We start from the raw sequence: 27558 nt of genomic DNA, 5'->3' as shown, positions 1-27558 counted from the left end.
GAATAATATTTGATCTCTCCTGAATAATTTAATGCATTTGTCGATTAATTCCAATTGGAAGTGTACTTTTTGTCATTTCGAAGTTAATAGTACAAGCGTAAAAAAAATCCGGTCTTTCTACATTGACTTGCTATCTCTGGAACTATTCAATGTACAAGGCTGTGGTTTTCAGCTATTTATTCCTTGAATTCATGTTTAGAGGTTGGATGCACTGTGTAAACAGAAATGGCAGTATTGCACTTGCATCTTGTGGATTTACTTTGTGGGCGTATTGTTTTATACGTGTTGAACAGTAAACATAGTGCTTTGGTGTACTATTATACATTCTTACACCTCTTTTCAACATGAAGAAAAGAAAGAGTTCTTTTAAGAAGTGAAGTTTCCATGGAAATCACCATACGACTGGATCTGAATCCAGTGCTGATCCTGAAATAGATGCTTCACAGACACACGAAAAGGACACGCTTACTACATCTACATCTACATCTACATTTATACTCCGCAAGCCACCCAACGGTGTGTGGCGGAGGGCACTTTACGTGCCACTGTCATTACCTCCCTTTCCTGTTCCAGTCGCGTATGGTTCGCGGGAAGAACGACTGTCTGAAAGCCTCCGTGGGCGCTCGAATCTCTCTAATTTTACATTCGTGATCTCCTCGGGAGGTATAAGTAGGGGGAAGCAATATATTCGATACGCCATCCAGAAACGCACCCTCTCGAAACCTGGCGAGCAAGCTACACCGCGATGCAGAGCGCCTCCCTTGCAGAGTCTGCCACTTGAGTTTGCTAAACATCTCCGTAACGCTTTCACGGTTACCAAATAACCCTGTGACGAAACGCGCCGCTCTTCTTTGGATCTTCTCTATCTCCTCCGTCAACCCGATCTGGTACGAATCCCACACTGATGAGCAATACTCAAGCATAGGTCGAACTAGTGTTTTGTAAGCCACCTCATTTGTTGATGGACTACATTTTCTAAGGACTCTCCCAATGAATCTCAACCTGGTACCCGCCTTCCCAACAATTAATTTTATATGATCATTCCACTTCAAATCGTTCCGAACGCATACTCCCAGATATTTTACAGAAGTAACTGCTACCAGTGTTTGTTCCGCTATCATATAATCATACAATAAAGGATCCTTCTTTCTATGTATTCGCAATACATTACATTTGTCTATGTTAAGGGTCAGTTGCCACTCCCTGCACCAAGTGCCTATCCGCTGCAGATCTTCCTGCATTTCGCTACAATTTTCTAATGCTTCGGGGAGATCAAGTAACAAAGGAGATCATGTAAATAGTTTAGGTTATGTTTTATTAGATGTGAGTGTGTTAGGACAAGTTTTACAAGATGCTGTATGTGGTGGACAAATTAGCATCTTCGAGGACACATCTGCAAGGACTGGACTAGCTAACAAACTTGTTGTTCAGTGCAAAGTTTGCAGGCTCTCTACGTCATTTCGGACTTCCCAAAAGTGCAAGAATGACTTGTCTGAGAGCAATGTTAGATTCTTGTATGGAATGGGGTGCAGAGGTAAAAGATTGACTGCAGCTCAAGTATTATGTGCGACGCTAAACTTGTCAGACCCACCAACCAGATCAGGTAAGTACACAGAAGTAATTGGTGAATGTGTCAAATCTGTTGCTGTTGCTTCCGCTGCTAAAGAAGTAGTAGAATTAAATAACACGACAGACTTAACTGTGTCAGTTGATGGTACATGGCAGAAGAAGAGAGGCCACACATCTCAAAATGCAGTTGCAACTGTCACTAGTGTAGACACAGATAAAATTTTAGACATCGAAGTGCTAAATAAATACTGCCATCAGTGTAAATCAGTTAACGATGGAACAAGTGAAAGTCATAAAACAAATTGTCCAAGGAATTATGAGGGAACTATTGGGGGTATGGAGACTGCTGCAATTATTGCTAGGATCAGGCGCTCACTGCAGGAAAGAGGTGTGTGCTGCACTGAGTACTTGGGGATGGTGATTCAAAGGTCTTCAAATCAGTCGTGGAAAGCCAACCTTATGGTGAAAAGCACATTTTGAAGACTGTGTGGGCCACGTTCAAAAACGGATAGGAACACGCGTTTGAAAATTGAAGCAGACAAAAGAAAAAGAGAAGTTACTGGATGGAAAGACTCTAAATGGTAAAGGAAGACTTACAGACAAAAAATTGATGAACTCCAGCAATATTATGGAATGGCAATAATGAACAACACATATGACTTAAAAAGAATGAAAAGAGCAGTGTGGGCTACATTCTTCCACAAATCATCCACTGATGATACACCTATACATGGTCTTTGCCCACCTGGTGTTGATTCTTGGCGCAAGTACCGCAAAACTCAGGCAGCGGGTACAAAGGAGCAATTTAGGCACGAGAACAGCATACCATCTGCAGTGATAGGGGTAAACAAACCAATTTATAGAGAGTTAGCTCATCCTGATCTTTTTTTCAGATGTGTCCATGGTCGAAGGCAAAACCCGAATGAGTCTTTCAATAATGTCATTTGGACCCGCATACCATAAAATGTCTTTGTAAGCATGAAAACTCTATGTTTGGGTGTTTTTGATGCTGTGACAACGTTTAATTATGGCAATAAGGGAATAATTAGGGTACTAGAGCAACTAGGTATCACTCCAGGAGCCAACAACTGCAAGTCTTCCAGCAAATAGATCGACTCAGAATCATGAAAGCACAGCGTGCAGCAGAGTAAATGACTAAAGAAGCAAGAGGCGGGAAAAGAAGGAAGCTTCTAGGTTTGCAGAATGATCAAGTACACGATCCAGACAATGCTGATTATGGGCCTGGCTGTTTCTAGAAGCTGCCATGGCTCCATATGTGAGTTAATATCAAATAAAATGTTTAAACTTGATTTCCCGCAAATTAAATTTTTGAAAATATTTGACCCATTATCTCAGGAACTATTACAGATACATATGTCTTATTTAACACTATGTTACCTCTTAGTATACTGCACCTGCTGAACCACCAAAACATCTCTACTTTTAACGGTTTTTACTTAGAGAAGGAGCAGGGGACTTTTTAAAAAAATTGAACATAATTTTTGAAAAATCATAACTAACTAATTATTTTCTGTATATTCTGATCCTGGTTCAGTAATCATAAAAGGAGTGAAACTATACTTCCTAAAAATTTCAGATCTATATCTCTCAAAGGTTCTGAGATAATGGGTTATTAATATTGCAAATTTAACACTGGAGGTATAGGACGTACGTACTCCCCTTAATACTTCCACATTCAGATGTTCACGGGCCAAATTCTCTTAACTGTTACGATAAATTTATATCAGTTGCCAAGATACTACCAACAATGAAAACACAATATTTTTATATAAGCATATTTATTTTTCAGTGGGTATCAAATAATCACAATATTTAATAGGTACTATACATAAATATGTATATCTTAGAAACTAAAATAAGTTTATATTAGCAGTTAACAGTGTCTGGACTGTAAACATTTGAATGTTGAAGTGTTAAGCGATGGTATGTTTGTTACTGTGCTCTGTGCACCAGATAAATTTCCAACAAAAATGTAAGTAAAGTCATCAGTGAGATTATTTAAACATACAACTCACTTAAGGCGCATACTGAAATAATTGAGCCTTTCTGTGAAGGTTTAAATGTCGGTACACAACATCACTGTCACATTCAGCAAACAGTCCACATCAGACTTCAGATTGATGTGCATGTAACTGTAATGCTCCTGGTGATAGAATACTGACGAAACACGTACTAATAAATATTAGTAAAGTTGCTGACCTCAACCAGTTCTATACACTGCAACATGGGTAAATTAAAACATTAAATTTACTACAAAATAAAAATAACAGAATAACTAAAATAGTAACTGTGTAAATCTTTGTACTATGATCAAACAAATATCTCCTGCTAGGTGAAATTAATTACCATGTTGTCCCAACCTGTGCATTTTAATATGCTTGCATTCCCTTTGTTATCGACAGGATAGTCAGAACTTTCTGCTCTAGTCGGATACTTTACCAGTGGCCTTCCTACGTTCATCCAGTCTGTGAGGAGGGTTCCTTTGACAACATTCTGCAATTTTCAATTGGTCCCAAGCGTATCTAGCAGAATTCGTGTCAGCAGATATTCCAGGCTATTCCATTCGGTTGATTACAGTCTTCTGGAGGAAGGTAACGACCTGGGGACAGCATCCTAATACGCTATTCTCTTGAAAACCTGCCTCGCAGCCGAAGTCGCAAGCTTGTGCTGTGGTGCTCGACTAGGGAGTACCCGTTTCGAATCTTGTTGAAAGAAAACTCCACTGCCTACACTTGCCCAAGGGGAGGAGAGGCATTGACGTAAATTTCCGATCATCAGATTCTGCGCCAATACTCAGGCTTAAATTTCCAACTTCTCCGCAGTGTCTTATGGTGCGAAAACATGTGACCCTCACTGCCGATGTTAATCCGTCCCTCAATGAGAACCTAATCACGATTGCAAACTTGCTGCTGTTCGAGAGGAGTCGACCGTGTGTCGGTACCGGTTTCACTCCCTTCCTTTCTCATCGTCAAATAACACTAACCCGACACCAAACTATACACACATCCATTACAATCACATACATTCAACAGATGCGCTTAAGACACAAAGCTTGTAAACCGTGAGGAAAGGCATAATTGTGCACCTAAGGAAGAAAACCCTCTCCGATACGCCGCTGAATCCACCTCTTGGGGTCGCCTGGCGAACAAAGCCATATGACACTTTCTTTCTAGCCTTGTGGTGTGACCGTTGTCACATTTTGCTACACGATAACTGAGTGACAAACCTGAGTCAGTCGCTACACTTATTGCGAGTAGAGTAAATACAGTTATAGCTCTTTCAAATAATTCCCACATAAAAGTCCATTAATGATCAGTTAGACGTAAAATAATAAACGAGGTAGTTCCCAGTTCCCAGAGTGTTAAGTCCATTCAAGGGTTTATAATTCCTCCTTCCTCTTTAGTACATGATTAATTGTTGTTTGTTTCGTATGATTAGCAAATAAGGAGCGAAGAAAGACGTACCTTAATGACGGGGACGAACTTTCTCGACATCAGCACAACTCTAATTGTTCGTCCACAACTAATAAAGTGATGCGTGACTGTGGAAGGTAATGGAGATATTGCAACGCTGGTATTAGCGTCGAAGAGCAATTCTGATTTAAATGCATCAGACTTCGAAAACCCAATTCTGAAAAGATGAAAGTTTTTTTTTTTAATTGATCATGCAGTATGCATTGAAGGCCGCATCAGTGACTGCCGATCAGTAGCTTCGTTGTATTAGTAGCACCATAGTCGTCCTTTGCCCCCAATTACAACTTTGAAAATACATTGAAAGACAAGGGTTAAGACAGAAAATAATTATAACATTACATCGTGTTTAAATCAAATGTAGTTAGTGTAAACAGCACAGCATCATCACCTTCTGCTACCCGTATAGACAGATAAGGCGCTAAAAGTCAAGTAAAGTAGGGAGAAGTAAGCCAGCAGTATCAAAGGTTTTCAGACAGAAACATAACGAAAAAATTACAGAGAACATAATGTCGTAATGTCCATAGTATCTTATACTTTTTGGAGGCTGTCGACTGATCTTTCTCGATACTTTAATTCCCTATTATAGGGTGCTGCCGTGCTGGGCGTCGTGCAGGAAGTACACCTCGTAGTCCACCGTACAATTCACAGTGATACGTATAAACACAACTCTAAGTTGATAGGCCGTTACGCTATAGTTCACTGCACGTGACTGGCTTTGCGAAGTTGTGCGGTAACCTTGGCGTCGCCTGGGAGAGTAGCTCCATCCGTGAGCCTGGCTGGAAACTAAGTTGTGGTTGCGCTGTTGTACGCTTCTGCGGCGATATAATGTGTCGGGCAAATCGTTGACTCATCGCTAAAGACAAGCTGGCGCAATTGATCTAGATTCCATTTCAGGTGTTCCTTTCACCAACTTCTTCGCACACCAAAGTGCTAGGGGTTTGTACTGTTATTCTTAGTGAGCGCCTGGAGGCGAAAATTGATCTCCTAGAGACGGTTGCTTCTGTCTGAATCGACACAACTCTCCCATTTACCTCCAATGAGGCAACGCGCAGTTCCTTTGCATTCTGGTCGTGGTGGCTACGAGCCATAATTTTGTGGGCAGCCCCCTAAACACGACATTTTTTTTTCTTTTTTGTTTTGAGTTGTCAGTCTTCCAGTGGATTTGATGCTGCCTACCACAAACTCCTTTATCGGCCAAACTCTTCATCTCAGAGCAGCACTTGCAACCTATGTCCTTAATTGTATTTGCAGGATGTATTTCAATATCTGTCTCCTCCTGCAGATCTCTATAGCTCCCTCTAGTGCCGTGGAACAGCGACAAAGCCAATACTAAAGCTGACCCCGTGGAGAAACTGAGAAAAGAAAAATAACAAAGAGGACAAGAAAAACGTAAACGTTAATGTATAGAATGATTTCCGGTAGTCTAAAAAGTACTGAGGAAGACGTTTCGGATGTTAGGCACAGCACATCCTATCGAAATAATGAGGGTGGTGCAGAACATTTTTAACAGTTTTCTTTTTTTTAATTTTAAAATTCTTTATTCTTCAAACTACATGATACATACCCTACTGGCCATTAAAATTGCTACACCTAGAAGAAATGCAGATGATAAACGGGTATTCATTGAACAAATATATTATACTAGAACTGACATGTGATTACATTTTCACGCAATTTGGGTGTATAGATCCTGAGAAATCAGTACCCAGAACAACCACCTCTGGCCGTAATAACGGCCTTGATACGCCTGGGCATTGAGTCAAACAGAGCTTGGATGGCATGTACAGGTACAGCTGCCCATGCAGCTTCAACACGATACAACAGTTCATCAAGAGTAGTGACTGTACCGAGCGAGGTGGCGCAGTGGTAGCACACTGGACTCGCATTCGGGAGGACGACGGTTCAATCCCGCGTCCGGCCATCCTGATTTAGGTTTCCCGTGATTTGCCTAAATCGCTCCAGGCAAATGCTGGGATGGTTCCTTCGAAAGGGCACGGCCGACTTCCTTCCCCATCCTTCCCTAATCCGATGAGACCGATGACCTCGCTGTTTGGTCTCTTCCCCGAAACAACCCAAGCCTAATGCTCCGCCCGAAACTCTCAGTAACCTCTGGTTCTGGTTCACTAGTGACTGTCGTATTGTGACGAGCCAGTTGCTCGGCCACCATTGACCAGACGTTTTCAAATGGTGAGAGATCTGGAGAATGTGCTGGCCAGGGCAGCAGTCGAACATTTCCTGTTTCCAGAAAGGCCCGTACAGGACCTGCAACATGCGGTCGTGCATTATCCTGCTGAAATGTAGGGTTTCGCAGGGATCGAATGAAGGGTAGAGCCACGGGTCATAACACATCTGAAATGTAACGTCCACTGTTCAAAGTGCAGTCAACGCGAACAAGAGGTGACCGAGACGTGTAACCAATGGCACCCCATACCATCACGCCGGGTAATACGCCAGTATGGCGATGACGAATACACGCTTCCAGTGTGCGTTCACCGCGACGTCGCCAAACAGGGTCGCGACCATTATGATGCTGTAAACAGAACCTGGATTCATCCGAAATAATGACGTTTTGCCATTCCTACACCCAGGTTCGTCGTTGAGTACACCATCGCAGGCGCTCCTGTCTGTGATGCAGCGTCAAGGGTAACCGCAGCCAGGGTCTCCGAGCTGATAGTGCATGCTGCTGCAAACGTCGTCGAACTGTTTATGCAGATGGTTGTTGTCTTGCAAACGTCCCCATCTGTTGACTCAGGCATGGAGACGTGGTTGCACAATCCGATACAGCCATGTGGATAAGACGCCTATCATCTCGACTGCTAGTGATGCGAGGCCGTTGGGATCCAGCACGGCGTTCCGTATTACCCTCCTGAACCCACCGATTCCATATTCTGTTAACAGTCATTGGATCTGTACCAACAGGAGCAGCAATGTCGCGACACGATAAACCGCAATCGCCATAGGCTACAATCCGACCTTTATCAAAGTCGGAAATGTGATGGTACGCATCTCCTTCTTAGACGAGGCATCACAACAACGTTTCACCAGGCAACGCCGGTCAACTGCTGTTTGTGTATGAGAAATCGGTTGGAAACTTTCGTCATGTCAGCACGTTGTAGGTGTCGCCACCGTCGCGAACCTTGTGTGAATGCTCTGAAAAGCTAATCATTTGCATATCACAGCATCTTCTTCATGTCGGTTAAATTTCGCTTCTGTAGCACGTAATCCTCGTGGTGTAGCAGGACAGGTGTACAGAGTCTCAATCGGGTTTAGTATGTTATTGACTGCTCCCTAAAAATTCTTTTAAAACTTTGCTCGATATTTCATTGGAAAGTTTGTTTAGGGTTTGAAAATGGTCCCCATGCCTGAGCAGGTGGTACGTGTCTTGATTTGGTAGTTGTTGTCTTGGAAATTCTTCCAATCCATATGTGGCATCCAGCAAACAAGTGCTTAACAGTATTGGTTAAAAACAGTCTTGGTTGCAATTTTTAGTTTTTTATTTTCAACGACGCGTTTCGGCTTATTTAGGCATCTTCAGGTTATCTACATAGAAAACAGAGAAAGAATACATCTATTTAAGAATCGCGATCGCGTTGTGCAGACTTGGATAACCTATAAGCATGTATAAACAGATCACCTATTGAATGAGCAAATACCTTAATTTGGTATTTCTTAGAAGAATCCTTTAGTCAATGTAGCCAAAGGGCATCGTCAAATATATCACGCCAACATCGCCTTCGTTATGCTTACTACCTGAGCCCCCATCTTACTCTGTTACTCGCTCCTGTGAACTGGAACACGTTATGCAGATCTTGGTGCCTATCGCGTCCGTCTAGAAAAGGTAATGGTTTTACTATTTTATATTTCTAGTTTTTACTGAGTTTAACGAAGGCGATGTTGGCCTGATATATTTGACGATGCCCTTTGGCTACACTGACTAAAGGATTCTCCTAAGAAATACAAAATTAAAGTATTTGCTCTTTCAATAGGTGATCTGTTTTGTTTATACATGCTTATAGGTTATCCAAGTCTGCACAACGCGATCGCGATTCTTAAATAGATGTATTTCTTATCTGTTTTCTATGTAGATAACCTGAAGATGCCTAAATAAGGCGAAACGCGTCGTTGAAAATAAAAAACTAAAAATTGCAACCAAGAATGTTTTTAACCAATATAGTTGTTGTCTTAATTGTGCCGCTACATCGTCGAAGAGGTGACACTCATACACCAAATGGTCTGGGGTGCCCTGTATGACTCCACAGTCACACGTTGGTGTAGCCCGCTTCCCAAACCGGCATAGGTATGCTGGGTAAGGTCCATGTCCGGTAAGGAAGTGCAGCAGTCCTCTTGATGGCTTGAAGTATTTGAGCCGTAATCGCTCCATGATATTGGGCAGCAGTTCGTGCGTGCTACGACTCGTCTCATCGTTATCCCACAGTTCCTGCCAAAGTTCTTCCCCTCTACGTTTAATTTCAGATTTATTTCCTACGTGAATCCCCATTAGTTCAACTATTTTATCCCTCTTCTCCTTTTTAACAGTTTTTTTAATCTTTATTTCCAAATCTTAATAATTATACAATTTTAACCCACTACCTTATATGATTAGTGGGTCCAGATGATGATACAATGGTTGTTATTGCAGCTAAATCTTAAGTTATATTTAAGTAACTAGTTAGTAAAGTGAGCTACAGGATAATTGCAATGGGCAAAGTTAGTTGATTTTGATTGTATGTGAATTACTTAATAAACCTAACTATTAACTAGTTACTAATGCCTAAAGCGTTACATATGTGTCAGTCAAAAGTATAAACCTACTTATAGAGCCTTGCCATTGAGCTAAACCCAATGAGCGTGCCCCTGACACTGGACAGGCCAAGATGTTAGTCGCTGCAGGTTCCTAGTAATAGTACCTAAATCTAAGTTCTACAACTAATCCTATCCTAAAGTCAAGTTCGGTGCTTGTCAATGATCGGTAATGTTGGCCCCCACTCCCCCTAAGTCCCGACCGCGACGGACTTCCAGACTGTAGAAGTCGGCCTGTCCACGCTCAGGCGGTATGGGAATAGGGTAACAGTTTATGTGGCTTCAAGTATCAACAGTTACGGTAGAAGGCGGTGTGTTGGCAGGCCCGGCGGCGCAGTGACGCAGGCGGAAGGGCGGTTCGCGAAGCGGCAGCGGGCGCCGCAGAACCGCAACCTGATCAACCTGATGGGGCTCCACCAGTCGTCGGGCGAGGCCGAGGTCCAGGGCTCCGACAGCGGCATCTCCATAGAGTCGCGCACCGGCCACCAGCACCACCACGTGAGTGTACTCTCTCAGCCACGCTCTGTTGTCGAACCGGTGGCAGCAAAGCACGCTCCGGCGCAGAGGAAGGTTTCAACATCGCGATGCCTCAGAAGACTTTTTTTGCTGAAGTGGTCGTGCTGCAATCTTCCTCCGTGTTAACATATGATTCATCCACGAATTCAGTCTTGAAAAACAGTAATCAATTGTTTTGTTGTATGTATTTGTTGTTCTATTTAGCCTTAGCAGAGTACTCCCTTCTGGCGCACTTTGACTTTCGATCAGGAAAAATACCTACCAATACATATTACAAAATATTTCAATTTTTCAAGTGCTCTTGTGGTTCAGTTATGTACGTCTGAAATATTATTGTCAGGGAAATTATAATTCCCAACACAACAATAGTGGATAGTAATAATAATAATAATAATAAAAGACACAGAATTGACAGCAAGAAACAAGAGAAAAGCTATAAATACTTACGCTATACCAATATTGACCTACTCATTTCGAGTAGTGAAATGGAGTAACACAGACCTAGAAGCACTCACACTTACACGATCACAATGCCACAAATATAGAATACATCACATACATTCAGCAACAGAAAGATTCACATTAAGCAGAAAGGAAGGAGGAAGGGGATTTATCGACATAAAAAACCTACAGTATGGACAGGTAGACAATTTAAGAAAATTCTTTCTAGAACGAGCAGAAACTAGCAAAATACACAAAGCAGTCACTCAAATAAATACATCGGCTACACCACTGCAATTTCACAACAACTTCTACAATCCTTTAGATCACATAACATCAACAGATACGAAGAAAGTAAATTGGGAAAAGAAAACACTACATGGCAAGCACCCATATCATCTAACACAGCCACACATCGATCAAGACGCATCCAACACATGGCTAAGAAAAGGCAATATATACAGTGAGACGGAAGGATTCATGATTGCAATACAGGATCAAACAATAAACACCAGATATTACAGCAAGCATATTATTAAAGATCCCAATACCACAACAGATAAATGCAGACTTTGCAAACAACAAATAGAAACAGTAGATCACATCACAAGCGGATGTACAATACTAGCAAATACAGAATACCCCAGAAGACATGACAATTTAGCAAAAATAATACATCAACAGCTTGCCTTACAAAATAAACTTATAAAACAACACGTTCCCACATACAACTATGCACCACAAAATGTACTGGAGAATGATGAATACAAATTATACTGGAACAGAACCATTATAACAGATAAAACTACACCACATAACAAACCTGACATCATACTCACCAATAAAAAGAAGAAATTAACACAACTACTCGAAATATCCATACCCAATACAACAAATATACAGAAGAAAACAGGAGAAAAAATTGAAAAATACATCCAACTGGCTGAGGAAGTCAAGGACATGTGGCATCAGGATAAAGTTGACATTATACCAATTATACTATCAACTACAGGAGTCATACCACACAATATCCACCAGAACATCAACGCAATACAGCTACATCCAAACGCATATATACAACTACAGAAATTTGTAATTATTGATACATGTTCAATTACCCGAAAGTTCCTAAATGCAATGTAACATATACCGTACAGTTAAAAGGAAGTCACGCTTGATCAAGGTCCGCGTCACTTTCCATTTTTAACCAGACATAACGTCTAAGAAAGGAAAGAAATAAAATGAATCTCCAGATGAGAAACACCCGAAACACAGTGGTCACTTTTGTAGATTTTAAAAAGGCCTATGACTCAATAGACAGAGTAGCGCTCTGCAACACGCTGGAAGAATTCAGCACTGACAGAAAGACAACAGCAATAATTCGGCAATCATTAACTGAAACAGTCTCCAAGGCTAAATTTATGGGGGATATCTCTGAACCATTTGAAATCCAAACTGGAGTGCGACAGGATGATGGACTTTCACCATTACAATTTAATTCTTGAAAAAATTATTAGGACATCGGAAAAAGAAGTCAAAGGAATCCAAATTGGCATTAGAAAAGATAAGAGATTCAATGTGAAGTTTTTAGGTTTTGCAGATGACCTTGCAATCCTCACAAATAATAGAAAAGAAGCCACTAACGCCATAAAGAAGTTACACGAAATTGCACAAAGAACTGGCCTGCAAATTTCGTATGAGAAAACCCGGTACATAGAAAGAGTGCCACAAGACAAATTGCCTATTGTACCAACCCATGGGAAAATCGTACAAGTACCACGCTTTAAGAACCTGGGAGAAATCATCTAGCCATCAGGGATCAACCTAAAGGCCAATGAGGAAAGGATATAGAAACTACAGAAAGCATATAAACTCACGTTGAAGTATTATAACAAGAAGTCCGTATCCATTAACGCAAAATTGAGGCATTACAACACTGTCGTACTTCCGGAGGCACTGTATGCATCTGAAACAACACAAATAGGTGGGCAAACTAAAATCAAAGAAATAGAGAAACAAGAAAGGAAAATTCTCAGGAAAATTTTTGGCCCGATACAAGAGCAAAGAATCTGGAAGAAGAGACCAACATCAGAATTATATAAATACACAGACAGGATTACGGATACAATAAGGAAAAGAAGAATGCAGTTCTACGGACATATCCACAGAATGAATGAAAACAGAATTTCAAAGCGAATTCTTGCAGTCATCAACTCAGGCAGGGGAAAAACAAAATGGATAAAAGAAGTTGAAGAGGACCTCACACAAGCACACATAACAGTAAACGATGCAGAAAACAGAACTGAATTCAGGAACATCATCAAAAAACATAAATTTTACACCACAACAGAGAAAAGACCAGGATGCAAATGGACAGCGGAGCGAAAGAAACAACACAGTGAACACATGAAGAACATTTGGGCTCAGAAAAAACATAAACAATCATCATAAAGGAATTCAAGTTCAAACGCTCTCTTTAAATGGGAATACTCGATGATAATAATAATAATAATAATAATAATAATGAGGGAAGGTGAGGTGAACTGCTCAGAGCGGGGGAAGTGCCCATTGCATATTTCTTGTCCTGAACAGTGCTGATGCCTGCTGAGAAGTGGTCAGACTAGCTCTGGTACACTCTATCGTTGTTGCCAGTGAGTTTGGCAGAGAAAGGTTGTTTCGTTATTTTTGTATTTCAGTCGTCTTATGTAAACCAAGTGATTTATACACTGCTCAAAAGAATTAGGGCAACATGACTTTGGGTGTCTGCCATACTCCATTCAGTAATAATTGAGGACTTTGTATGTTACCAAATTGTACCTTTACAACAAAACACCATTACATCATCGTTTATTTACATAAAAATAACTGAAATGTCCAACAGGTGTATAAAATGAAGTGGAAACAATCATTCATCCTTTCATGCTGAGAGCATCAGTAAATGAACGCCCTCCGTGAGCGTTTATCACCGCCTGATATATGCGCGACATGCTGCATACGAGAGTCACTCTGTAGCATCCGTTCCCAATCTTAACGAGAGCTCCTGAGAGTTCTTGGAGAGGATTTGATGGAACAGTACTGCCCAAATACGCCTGTCAACCACGTCCCACACTACTCGATGGATTCAGGTCGGGACTCACCGTCGCCCATTCCATCGCTCGAGTGTCCAGTCGACGCAAGACAGCCCCGCTGACGCCCGCCGCATACAAATATAGCATCTGCTTCGCAACGTTGTATCGTTTCTTTTCCTGCATTTTAAGGTTTTATAGACAAGATTAACATGTGTTCTTGGTTTTCATATGGTGTGTTGAAATTTCCATTGAAACTAAACTCGCCTTGTGTGTGTGTGTGTGTGTGTGTGTGTGTGTGTGTGTGTGTGTTTTGTCGTAATATGTTGGTAAAGAACTGTGGCAGATTTCTTCTTGCGTGCTCTTGAGTCCGTTGAAAGTCACCGTGTTTATCTGTAGGTTCGTTCGCCGATCACCCCAGCGTCTCTCCAACTCCACGTCGACATAGTGTAGCTGAAACTTTATATAGTAATTAAAAAGTGTAATACTTACGTTCGAGCCGGCCGGAGTGGCCGAGCGGTTCTAGGCGCTACAGTCTGGAACCGCGCGACCGCTACGGTCGCAGGTTCGAATCCTGCCTCGGGCATGGATGTGTGTGATGTCCTTAGGTTAGTTAGGTTTAAGTAGTTCTAAGTTCTAGGGGACTGATGACCTCAGTAGTTAAGTCCCATAGTGCTCAGAGCCATTTTTTTTTTGAACTTACGTTCGAATCTCACCTAATTATTTATCAGAGTTGAGCACTTGTTTATTTCTTGCTTGAACACAACTTTTATTCTTGCTATCGAGTTGTAATACGTAATATTCGCAATTATAGATTCCCTTCGTCTGTATCAGAGCAAGAACAAAATCGGAGTCATTAACATTACATTCAGCAACAGAGGTAATAAAAATCAGAGATAATGCAATTATAATGTTCGCTTTTATTATGCAATGTGTAAGGTCTCTGGTTCCTACACACAGCACAGTATCTATAATAAAATGTGATATTACAAGGTCCTCTTTCGTAACCTGTTCATTACAGTGTGATCGGACACGACGACTCCAATGAACCTTCTGAGATCGTATTGCAGTGCTCTGACGGTAGCCGTGCGAAGCCGCAGGCACAGATGTCGTTCTCCACGTGGGGTTGTCATGCGTCGACAATTCTGTCCAACTCGCTTTGTGTACTGACCTGTTTCCCCGTACCGCGTACGCCACCTATGGATGACACGTGGCGAGACATTGGCATCTCCAGCAACACCAAGGAAAGTCCATTCTTCTTGAATCAGACTTGCACGTGCTTGGTTGAATACAACGTCCGCAAATGGCAACTGCCATCTGTGTATCTTACTAGAGGACTGGTACACTCGTACTCACTTCTGACTTATCAGCTGACATTGTAATGCATAACACGGCCGAAAGCTGATGAATAACTTTAGTTGTTGCATGCACTGAAAGCGAAGATCTCGATCTATGCAGTAAGACTACAGGTACCGCCTGTATCAAAACAGATTTAACATATCGGAAGCCGATGCGCATACTCCCGTGATTCTTTCGAGGAGTGTATTGTTCATGTTACGCCACTTCTACGCGTAATAATATGCTTTTACCATACCAAAGTTTAAACAACGTCTTTTGGCCTAAAAATATAGTTACTTGCTGTTTCTTTCGGTTCGATAGTTTCATCTTGAACCACTAATACGGACATGGTGTCCGATAGGGAAAAGTGGTCTATGTGTTTACCGCAGTACTAGTCAGGTACTTTCAAATATCGTGCATAACACCGCAGATGTGACTGACTTCTAAATCCTTTTACATAAAGTAGCTATCGCCCGTCATTCTATCACTTTGTGACGATTTTGAAGTAATTATTTAATTTATACTGCTTAAAACCCTCTCCGTTCTGTTATAATTAGCCTAATTTAAAAATCTTATTTGCTCCAGCCGCTTTAAATTGTTTCAGATATTAGAGCTTCAAGATGCACAAAAAACATGAAAACATGCCAAGAAATCATGACACCACCTCCCCCCCCCCCCCAGGCAGAGAAAAGTGGCCACTATGTATGCCTCCAGAAAAATGCGTATAGTTGCTGAATATTGTTTTATTTTTCGCTTTCAAATGTTTTGTTTGCTACGTTACAACATATAAATTAAAAATATGTAAGAGGTAAGTTGATATCACTACTAATGGTTTTGCAAAATTCATTTTCTCTAAGAGTGGCCACTTTACCCCATCTTACCCTACTCAATAGTCTAATAATAATAATAGTAATAATAATAATGCAATATTGATAACAGCAGGCATCAAGAATAGCATTAATATCAGTGTTATATCGCAGTCAAAGACTTTTGAAGCCATTTTTATTTTCTTTATATTGTCAGAAACAGAAGGGATAGTGACAGGGTATAATACTGAAATGACAGTGACCGTACCCATACAGGATGGGCCCTAAGTCAGATCTCAGTAGCAATCCTTAGACTTTGTTTTGCCTGTCGTCATGGTAGTGATTTGTGAACCTGAGTAATGCGTCGTACACATAAGTCATTGATACAGTCAGTTTGAGATTTTTATTTGTTGTTATCTCAGAAACAATGAACATAAAGTTAACTACTGAACGGCGTGTATTTGTTTTTGCAAAATGTGGTGGGAATATGACCAAAATTACAGTGATGTTTCTTGTTTGTGTGTGGCACGTTTTCGAAACATTCAAGCTCTATCTCGACAAGGTATTCCCAAATTAAATTTAAGATTTGAAGAGAACGGGACGATAGTGGAACTTCTTCATACAGGTAGGCCAAAGTCTGTTACTAAAGATGGGGATGTTAATGTGGTCGTCCAATATTTTATGCAATCACCGAGCGTATCTCAAAGAAAAGCGTGCAAGGTGTATGAAATAGCAAGAACGAGGCTACAAAGGATTCATTAAACGCTGAAATTGAGACAATATAGGCGTACGTTTCTTAAAGGCGTAGGTGAAGATGATCCGGATAGGTGTGTGGAATTCTGCGAGTTGAATATTGTCCGCTAAGAAGCAGTGCCCGAGTTTTACAAAAGCATTCTTTGGGGACGAAGTGATTTTTAAGGTGAATGCAGAGTTAAGACACACACGTGTATTCTAGGCTTCTACGAAGGCCTGTGTGACGATGGAAACAGAGTTAAACTCTCATGACATGAGAGGACGGGCAGAAATTTTCAGTGGTAGGCTATTTGGGCTTTATTTTTTTTTTTATTTTTTTTTTTAACGGGACTTTCAAATTCTGCAGATTACTTAGACATGTTTCGAGAAGTGTTAAGACAACTGCACAAAGTTACTTTTTGATCATCTACATCTACATTTATACTCCGCAAGCCACCCAACGGTGTGTGGCGGAGGGCCTACTGCCTACTGCCTGTTAAGGGAAGATGCTGAAGCAACACCGTCTGAAGTTACTGTGAGAGACTCCCTGAATGAAAACTTTGATGAATGAATTGGCAGACGCGGTACTACTGAATAGTCTCCACAGATATCGCACCCATGGATATGGGTTTGAGGTATGCTAGAATATGAGGTTTATTTCTCAAGATCCGTGATGTCGAACGTCTGAAGGAGTTAACACAATCAGAATTTGAAAACCTATAATCTAGGAAGATTTTTGACAAAATTTGCAAATCAGTGTTGAAAAGATGCTATGTTTGCTTAGACCACCACAGAAACTACTTTGAGCATCGATTGTGGGTTCACTGAACTCTACATCTGTTACTGTAATGTTAGTAAATTTGTAGTTTCTCTAGTGTTATTTCACCAACAGCGTTTTTGACAACTGACTTATGGCGACCCTCTACATTGAGGCTACAATTTCACTGTTACCAGCCATTTTTATTGGTAATAGTAAACTTTTAATTTCAACTGATAACAATAAAAGTCATGGTAAAGCCTAATCTAAAAGTTTGACATTTAAAATGACAGAACCTGTTAACAAAGAGCAGGTACGAGGGGGCGTTTGAAAAGTCAATGCAAAAATAAAAACTACTTATGTGTTTAGGGTAAACAATTTTTTAATTTTCCACATATTCTCCTTTTAGACTTGTACACTTCGCCCAATGGTGTTCTAATTTGTTGATCTCTTCAGAATAATAGGAATTGTCCAAGTCTGCAAAATAGCTGCTAGTTGCTGCAATCACCTCCTCGTTTGAATAAAATCTTTGTCCCGCCCGCCATTTCTTCAAATTGGGGAACAAATAGTAGTCCGAGGGAGCCAAGTCTGGAGAATAGGACAGGATGTGAAACGAGTTGGAATCTTATTTCCATTAATTTTGCGACCACAACTGCTGAGGTGTGTGCTGGTGCATTGTCGTGATGGAAAAGGACCTTTTTGCCGTACAATCCCTAATGTTTTTCTTACAGCGGTTTTCAAACGGTCCAATAACGATGAATAACATGCACCTGTAATTTTTCACCCTTTTCTAGATAGTCGATGAGGATTACCCCTTGCGAATCCCAAAAGACAGTCGCCACAACGTTTCCGGTCGAAGTAATGGTCTTCGCCTTTTTTGGTGCAGATTCTCCCTTGGTAACCCATTTTTTGGATTGTTGTTTGGTCGCAGGAGTATAGTAATGTATCCATGTTTCATCCACAGTGTCGAAACGACGCGTGAAGTCCTGCGGATTCTTCCTGAACAGCTGCAAACCATCCTTGCAATACTTCATACGATTCTGTTTTTGGTCAAGCGTGAGCAATCGCGTAACTCATCTTGCGGATAGCCTTCTCATGTCAAAATGTTAATGCAAAATATTATGTACCCGTTCATTCGAGATGCCCACAGCATTAGCAATTTCACGCACCTTAACTCTTCTGTCATCCATCACCATATCATGGATATTATCAATGTTCCTGGAGTCGTAACCTCCACAGGGTGTGCAGAACGTTCAGCATCACTTGTGCTCATATGGCCACTCCGAAAATTTTTAAATCACTTACAAACTGTTATGTTGAAAAAAGGAACAAAGCCAAACAGATAACTGCAGCATCCAAGAAGAAATCTTGGGAAGACTTTGGAAACAGGTTGGAGACTATGGGTCAAGCTGCTGGAAAACCATTCTGGAGTGTAATTAGCAGTCTTTGAAAGGGAGGTAAGAAGGAAATGACAAGTATTTTGGACAGGTCAGGAAAACTGCTGGTGAATCCTGTGGATGCCTTGGGCAGATGGAGGGAATATTTTGAAGAGTTGCTCAGTGTAGGTGAAAATACGATCAGCAATGTTTCAGATTTCGAGGTACAATGGGATAGGAATGATGATGGAAATAGGATCACATTTGAGGAAATGGAGAAAATGGTCAATAGATTGCAGTGTAATAAAGCAGCTGGGGTGGATGAAATTAAGTCGGAACTCATCAAATACAGTGGAATGTCAGGTCTTAAATGGCTACACAGGATAATTGAAATGGCCTGGGAGTCGGGACAGGTTCCATCAGACTGGACAAAAGCAGTAATCACACCAATCTTTAAACATGGAAACAGAAAAGATTGTAACAAGTACAGAAGTATCTCTTTAATCAGCGTTGTGGGTAAAATCTTCTCAGGTATTGTTGAAAGGGAAGTGCGAGTATTAGTTGAGGACAAATTGGATGAAAATCAGTGTGGGTTTAGGCCTCTTAGAGGTTGTCAGGACCAAATCTTTAGCTTACGGCAAATAATGGAGAAGTGTTATGAATGGAATAGGGAATTGTATCTATGCTTTATAGATCTTGAAAAGGCATATGACCGGGTTCCTAGGAGGAAGTTATTGTCTGTTCTACGAGATTATGGAATAGGAGGCAAACTTTTGCAAGCAATTAAGGGTCTTTACATGGATAGTCAGGCAGCAGTTAGAGTTGACGGTAAATTGACTTCATGGTTCAGAGTAGTTTCAGGAGTAAGACAAGGTTGCAACCTGTCTCCACTGTTGTTCATATTATTTATGGATCATATGTTGAAAACAATAGACTGGCTGTGTGAGATCAAGGTATGTGAACACAAAATAAGCAGTCTTGCATATGCGGATGACTTATTTGTGATGGCAGATTCGATTGAAAGTTTGCAAAGTAATATTTCAGAGCTAGATCAGAAATGTAAGGACTATGGTATGAAGATTAGCATCTCCAAAACGAAAGTAATGTCAGTGGGAAAGAGATATAAACGGATTGAGTGCCAAATAGGAGGAACAAAGTTAGAACAGGTGGACGGTTTCAAGTACTTAGGCTGTATATTCTCACAGGATGGCAACATAGTGAAATAACTAGAAGCGAGGTGTAGCAAAGCTAATTCAGTGACCGCTCAGCTACGATCTACTCTCTTCTGCAAGAAGGAAGTCAGTACCAAGACTAAGTTATCTGTGCACCGTTCAATTTTCTAACCAACTTTGTTGTATGGGAGCGAAAGCTGGGTGGACTAAGGTTACCTTATCAACAAGGTTGAGGTTACGGATATGAAAGTAGCTAGTAGGTACCAGTGGATGGGAACAATGGCAGGAGGGTGTCCTCAATGAGGAAATCAAAGAAAAACTGGGAATGAACTCTATAGATGTAGCAGTCAGGGCGCACAGGCTTAGATGGTGGGGTCATGTTACACACATGGGAGAAGCAAGGTTACCCAAGAGACTCATGGGTTCAGCAGTAGAGGGTAGGAGGAGTCGGGGCAGACCAGGGAGAAGGTACTTGGATTCGGTTAAGAATGATTTTGAAGTAATAGGTTTAACATCAGAAGAGGCACCAATGTTAGCACTGAATAGGAGATCATGGAGGAATTTTATAAGGGAGCTATGCTCCAGACTGAACGCTGAAAGGCATAATCAGTCTTAAATGATGATGATGATGATGATGATGATATAAACTGTTCTAATCAAAGGTGCAGTCACCGTAATGTTTATCAAGCTTCTGTTTAGTCTCCCGAGGCGTTTTGCCTTACATAAAGTAATGTTTAATCGCCACATGAAATTCTTTTTCGTCCCTTTTTTGACAATCACTCGACTCCCTTGATTCTCAAGAATGCCAAACACAAAGAAATAGACCAATATGGCTGAAACTTGGTGTGCGTTCTTTCCAAAGATGCTACTAACTAAACATGACCTCGATACGCGGCGGTGGTGCCATCTCTCGGACTTTGCACGGACTTTTCAAACGCCCCTCGTAGTTTCAAAATATGGCTCTGTAGACAAAGGGGATGGAAAGGTGGACAATCACTCGACTTCCTTAATTCTCACCAATGCCAAACACAAAGAAATAGATCAATATGGCTGAAACTTGGTGTGCGTTCTTTCCAAAGATGCTACTAACTAAACATGACCTCGATATGCGGCGGTGGTGCCGTCTCTCGGATTTCGCACGGACTTTTCAAACGTACCTCGTAGTTTCAAAACATGGCTCTCGACTTCCTTAATTCTCACGAATGCCAAACACAAAGAAATAGATCAATATGACTGAAACTTCGTGTGCTTTCTTTCCAAAGATGCTACTAACTAAACATGACTTCGATATGCGGCGATGGTGCCGTCTCTCGGACTTTGCACGGACTTTTCAAACGCGCCTCGTAGTTTCAAAACATGGCTCTGTAGAAAAGGAGGATGGAAAGGTGCCGGGGCGATTAATAGACTGAGCTGTAGACAAGTATGTGGAAGAGGGAGCTATCGCGATAAAAGGTGGACAGTTCACTATCTTTTGAAGTTCGAAAGCAGGTTAATTTCTGAGAATTTGATTGTGCAGAGTGGTGAGAGCAGTTACTTGCAGGCGGCGGGCGACTTCTCGGAGCTACCGTTCGACATGCCCAAGTTGCGGCGGCGGCAGCGCCAACTTCAGCTGCAACAGCAGCAGCTGCTGGGCGACCCCAGGGCTCCCGGGACGGCGACTTCCGTGGCGCCGGCCGCGACAGCGGGGGAGCCGGGCGGTGACGTCATAGGCGGCGGGGGCGGCGGCGCGGCACGCAGCAGCGACGCCTCCTCCGTGGACCTCGCTGACCTGCCCTTCGACATGCCCAAGCTGCGGCGGCGCATGCGCAACTCGCTCGGCGCCGGGCTGGCGCTATCGTCGGCCGACGCGGGTAGCACCGAGTCCAGCGCGTCTTCGAGTCAGGGCGGCCGAAGGGACAGCCAAGGTCAGTGCGATTCTTACTGCCCGCTTTGCAGCGACGCACTTAACAACCGAATATATAATGGGCCACAATGGCTCCCATACACGGATGTTTCCTAAAGCCGTCGGCACACGGACCGTGCATCCGAACTTTGAGCGAGTTTCTGACGTCATAGCGTGGAGTAGCACGCTCGGGAGTGTCTCCGAACGTGCAGAGCAATATCTGGCATGTCAGATATTCTGAGCGTGCGTCTGAGCGTTGACCAATGAGAGAGCACAACGTCACCTACGTCACAAGCACGCCGTCTCCCTTAACCACAGGTTGTGAGGTGCCATATTGGCATTCATTTCAAGCCTACATGTATATATGCCGTTTCTGAGAACCAGCAAATTGAGAATCACTGGAAAACCCGTTGTTAACTGTGTGATTCGTTCCGATAAAATAATGAGAAACATCATATTCGTGGCAAAAGAATTATTATAACTTGCGTATTATGAGAGTAGGCTATTTGAAGGCAGCGACATTCTGAAGATGCACCCAAAGCGTATTGTCCTTGGTACAATTTGTTATAATTAAATTTAAATTAGTAACATATCTACGACTAAGGTTTTCAGCAAGGAGTAATAAAATATGATTAGATGGAAAGGGAATGATGTTGGTTGTACGCCGGCACGGTAGCTCAGCGTGACGCCGGCACGGTAGCTCAGCGTGTTCGGTCAGAGGGTTTAGCTACCCTCTGTAACAAAAAAATTGAGTGAACGAATCAACAATCAACCTGAACAGGCGTCATCGAACGTCCGCCACGAACAAATTCAACGAACAATCTAGAACAAAATGAGATCAAAAATAGCCGGCATGGTAGCTCAGCGTGTTCGGTCAGAGGGTTAGCTGCCCTCTGTAATAAAAAAAACTGAGTTAATGGATCAACGATGAACGTGAACAAGTGTCATAGGACGTCCGCCCCGAACAGATACAATGATCAGTTACGAACAAAATGAGATAAAAAAAAGCGTGTTCGGTCAGAGAGCTGGTTGGCCTCTGTAATAAAAAAACTGAGTGGAAGGTCAACGTACGAACTTGACAGGATGTGATGTGACGTCCGCATCGACCAAACACAACGATAAATAACGAACAGAAGGCGAAAAAAATTTAGAAAAGCATAATGAGTAGCGTCACTGTCCTGTATTGAGTTTTTAGTTGGGGCGGTGGTACGGCCCTTGGCACTACCAATTTTTTTTCCTAACATTCGCGTTTTTATTAGGTTCTTATACTTTATTATTAGATTAATATAAATATATACTATAATATTTGATGTTGTGTAAATATAAGTTCACTTTTTTTTTTTTTTTTTTTTTTTTTTAGGGGTGACTTTGTTTGGTTGGCTTAATCTACAGGATAGCTTGCTCTACTTCTATAAAGATATTTTGCTCCTTTTTCTTTTACGCTTGGTAATTCACATGTTGCAAAGATTCTGCTACTGGGTAGGAACAGTGATCAAGTAAGACTGACCTTGGGGTTTTACTAAAATGTGGGAATGATGAAATAATGTTTATCTTATGCGGAGAAGTATTTCACATTTGTAATGCACTGTTTGTAATGGAACTTTTATAAGCCTGTGTCCTTACTGAATGGACATGGTACTTTCCTTTTCGTGGACGATGGAGTAAATATGCGTTTTAACAGAGCTAGCATGCGAATTTTAGGCGCGCCCGTTGAGTAAACAGTGTGATTTACGAACTAGATGCATCCTTCAACTGCCGCTGCACTGCGTTGCGATCGCGTATACCACACTGGGACCCACGTACCGTATGCACAAGTCGCATCGTTCCTGAGCGTTCAGCAGCACGTTGAACTTGGCACGCTCAACGTTAACGTTCGACAGCACGGTCCGTGTGCCGACGGCTTAAGGGATAATAAATACACTGCAGGAGAAAAAAAGCGGCACTATCAAGGACAATGTTCAGTGGTATCAAAGTATACCACAGTGAGGTGACAAAAATCATGGGATGTCTCCTAATTTCGAGTCGGACCTCCTTTGGCCCGGCGAAGTGCAGCAACCCGACGTGGCCTGGACTCAACAAGTCGTTGGAAATCCCCTGCAGAAGTACTGAGCATTGCTGCCTGCCTGCCGTCCATAATTGCCAAAGTGTCGCCATTGCAGGATTTTGCGAATGAAGTGACCTCTCGATTACCCGCCATCGACATCGCTGCAGCGCCTCACCTGGGTTCGTGACCACATCGTTTGAACTCTAGATGACTGGAAAACCGTGGCCCGGTCACATGAGTCCCGATTTCATTTGGTAAGATCTGATGGTACAGTTTAAGTATGGCGCAGACACCACGAAGCCATGAACCCAACCTGTCAACAAGGCTGAGCAAGCTGGTCGTTGCTCCATATGGGTGTGGGCTGTTTGCATCTAATGGACTGTATCCTCTGGTCCAACTGAACCTATCATTGATTGGGAATGGTTACGTTCGGATAATTGAAGACCATTTACAGCGATTCACGGAGTTCGTGTTCCCAAACAGCGATGGAATTTTTTATGGATGACAATGCACCTTGTAACACCTCGGTTCAGTTTACAGTGATAAAAGCAATAGAAAGAATAATTTAAAATGAAGAATAGAATTTTTAGAGGGGAAAATAGTGTAGAATCAGAGTTCGGTAATTGCAGATTAAAATTATAGTATATCAGCAAGTAGTTTAACGTCTAAGTACAGCAAAGCCACGGAAGCTCCGCCATGGAGAAGGCAGTGACGTTAAACTCTTGTGATGAAAAACCTGTAAAAATGCCTGATCGTCATTATTGCCGCCTTTTTTCCTTGATTGTTTCGTTAAAGGGCGGGGAACCCGTGTCAGTCAGCGAGACAATAATTAGATTGGACTTTATCGTGTTAAGATTCACGATAAACTGTTAGAATATTACGGAGATTAAAAGTGATGTAGTGTACGATCTCTGGCTGTTGGTAGCAACGGAGTATTAAGGGGATTTTAGGACTTGATTGCTAAATTGGAACTTTACGGACATATAGGCGACAGAAACTCAAATTATCTGCTGATACGAGTGAATTCAGAGGTACCGGTATTCAGATATTAACGTGTGGACTTTTGAAAGTGTCGTGTGCCGTTAGTTGCGAATCTGGACGTAGAGCGCGTGCATATCGGCATTTGCGGACTATTTAGATTACTCCAGGCTAGGAACCGTTTAAATAGACCATCATCCATCAGCATCTTAATCCTTGAATATAGAGTGAAAGTGAAATACAAGAGTGTTGTACTTATTTCATTTACCTAGTACTAATCAGTGAAGGTTTTACGGAACCAAAGCTATTCAGCACTAAGTCAGCACCATCTAGCGGAAAGCGTAGGCATTAACTAACACGCTAACCGAAGTGAACGTTTACGTGTTTTACGGACTGCTTAATATGAACTTTTGTGACTGTTTGACGTCCCCACTCCCTTCGAAAGGTGGCGCAGGCTGTCTTAATCATAAAAAGGGAGAGTTTTAGCCGGGCAAATTACTAAATAAAAGCGATATTTACAAGACTCGCAGTAATAGCAAAACACAAGGTCCGCACCTCATCGGAGAGTCGTCGCTGTCACGTCGGGAAGTAAAGCCGGAAAACCTACCGACGATACGTATCTAAGAGCAGACGTCGACGTGGAGTACCTAAAATGGGAACCACAAGACAGTTGGGGATGCTTCAGTCTTCTCACTGGGCCACGATTGTTCGCGCAATTTCGGTTGAAAAAATGGGGAAATTGTTGTAGGACATGGTGGAATATTCCCGCTTTAGCCCGTACAGTTTCAGAGGCGCTTGCAGAATGTTACGCAGATCTGGTAGTGAACAGAAGCACCACGAGTCATCGGGAAAGGCGTCTGTCATCGTAGCAACAAGGTTGCGCAAACCTTTCCAGTCTCCCTCGTGACGGTCGGCTGCACACAGCTGTGGGTCCTGCAGTGTTGGAACGTGCGGACAGTCTCATTCGAGGTGATCGATGGATCACAATGAAGCTCCTCGCTGCGCTACTGGACGTGCCTGTTGGTAGTGCTGACACTCTCGTCCACAAAACCTTATTGGTCTGTTCTTCCTCATCCACCCTACAGCCCGGATCTCGCACCTTCAGACTTCCATCAGGTTGCCCCAATGAAGCACGCACTCCACGGGAATCAGTACGTGGATGATGGTTAAATTATTGATGCAGCAAGACATTGGCTCCGATGCCGACAAGTAGAGTGGTACCATGAAGGCATACAGGCCCTCCCAGCGAAGTACTGTTGGACTGTCACATTGAACGGACATTATGTTGAGAAATAGGGTTTTGTAGCCAAAAGAGTGGCTAATAATATTATGGATTGGAATCCTGAATAAAACCAACCTGATTTCAGAAAAAGAAGTGTTGCATTACTTATTGAACGCCCCTCGTACAAACACCGCCTGGAAACTGGTTGAGATATAAAGTCCTTACATCCACTGGCAGCAGCAGTTGCTCTCGGATATGAAACCGATTGTCATCGAAAAGGTGTGACACCCATGTCCGACCCGTGCTGGTTATGATCGTTTTACGATCGCTGTTCTTACGCTGTGTTCCATGCCCTCGATTGCTTTCTAGACTCGTTCGACAATCAGCGTTGATACAGCAACTAATGCATTGACGGTGTGGTCAAGGGCACGTCCAAACACAACAGCTTCTTTCTGACATTCTGTCACGCCCCAAAGTCGACATATCGTCCTGCGTATTTTCATGTAACCTGCCGGCACGTGCACATTACTTCACTGTGAGGAGTTAGGAGTGCGGGGTCACGTGGACTCCTGGTACTATAGTTCAATTCTTTTATCTTGGCGGCTCGCGCATGCCCGCCTAGACGCGGGAGATTGCTGCGTTGCCAGTTGCACACGACGCACGCGCCAAGAGAAGCAGCGCCATAGTATAGCATAGTTCGCAAGCTTACGTTTAGGGGGGAGCGCGCAGTTCATGAAGTAAAGCCACCACGGCCGCATTAACCCTTTCGCTGCTACAAAGACGTGCTCCCTGCATTCCGCGCTGTGGGCGATTTTGTCACTGCACTGCTCGCCTGTGCAGACACGTCGTGTTCCGACTGCTTTGACACTCTTATCATTAGATTCCACAAAAACTATTTGGCTCAAAAATTAGATATTTACCTATCTTCTTGACTGATACCTTCCCCCCATAAATGACTTAATTTTGTTTCGATGTTCAACGCAGTTATTATGCAGCATTAAATATAGTAAACCATTGCACGAAATTTTGAAGAGGTTGCAGGGGTAAAGTCCATAGAGTATACTTTCCGGATGGTCGATTTTAGTTGCCACACTGTTGAGAATGAAATGTGGACAAGATACCTATATATTTCATTTAATTTAAGTAATGTATGTAATATTGAGAAATATTCCACCTTTCGCGACTGTAACAAAAGTTTTACTTACACTGGGCACGTTTGCCTTTATTTTAAAGCACTTCAATCAATCAAAAGGAAGTAGACAAAATACATTAAACAAAACTGTGGACTTACAAAAACATTAGGACTTGAATATACCGTCTGTCAGTGAAGTGCTCAGAGCTATGTCAAATATAATTTTGTGTGTGG

At 42.2% G+C, this 27558-nt stretch overlaps 1 protein-coding gene across 1 annotated transcript in view; it reads left to right on the top strand.

Annotated features, from left to right (window-relative positions):
• Nucleotides 1-27558, top strand: part of LOC124623059 (SH2 domain-containing adapter protein B) — a 140367-nt gene that overhangs the window by 40988 nt on the left and 71821 nt on the right. Inside the window, exons 9-11 of the mRNA XM_047148852.1 lie at nt 10216-10356; nt 21611-21692; nt 21804-21970. Of these exons, the coding sequence (XP_047004808.1) occupies nt 10216-10356; nt 21611-21692; nt 21804-21970 (390 nt within the window). The remainder of the gene's footprint in view (nt 1-10215; nt 10357-21610; nt 21693-21803; nt 21971-27558) is intronic.

Source organism: Schistocerca americana, chromosome 7 (assembly GCF_021461395.2).
Source record: "Schistocerca americana isolate TAMUIC-IGC-003095 chromosome 7, iqSchAmer2.1, whole genome shotgun sequence".
NCBI classification, from domain to species: domain Eukaryota; kingdom Metazoa; phylum Arthropoda; class Insecta; order Orthoptera; family Acrididae; genus Schistocerca; species Schistocerca americana.
Note: the sequence above shows the minus strand (reverse complement) of the source record. Positions and strands in the feature narration are given on the sequence as shown.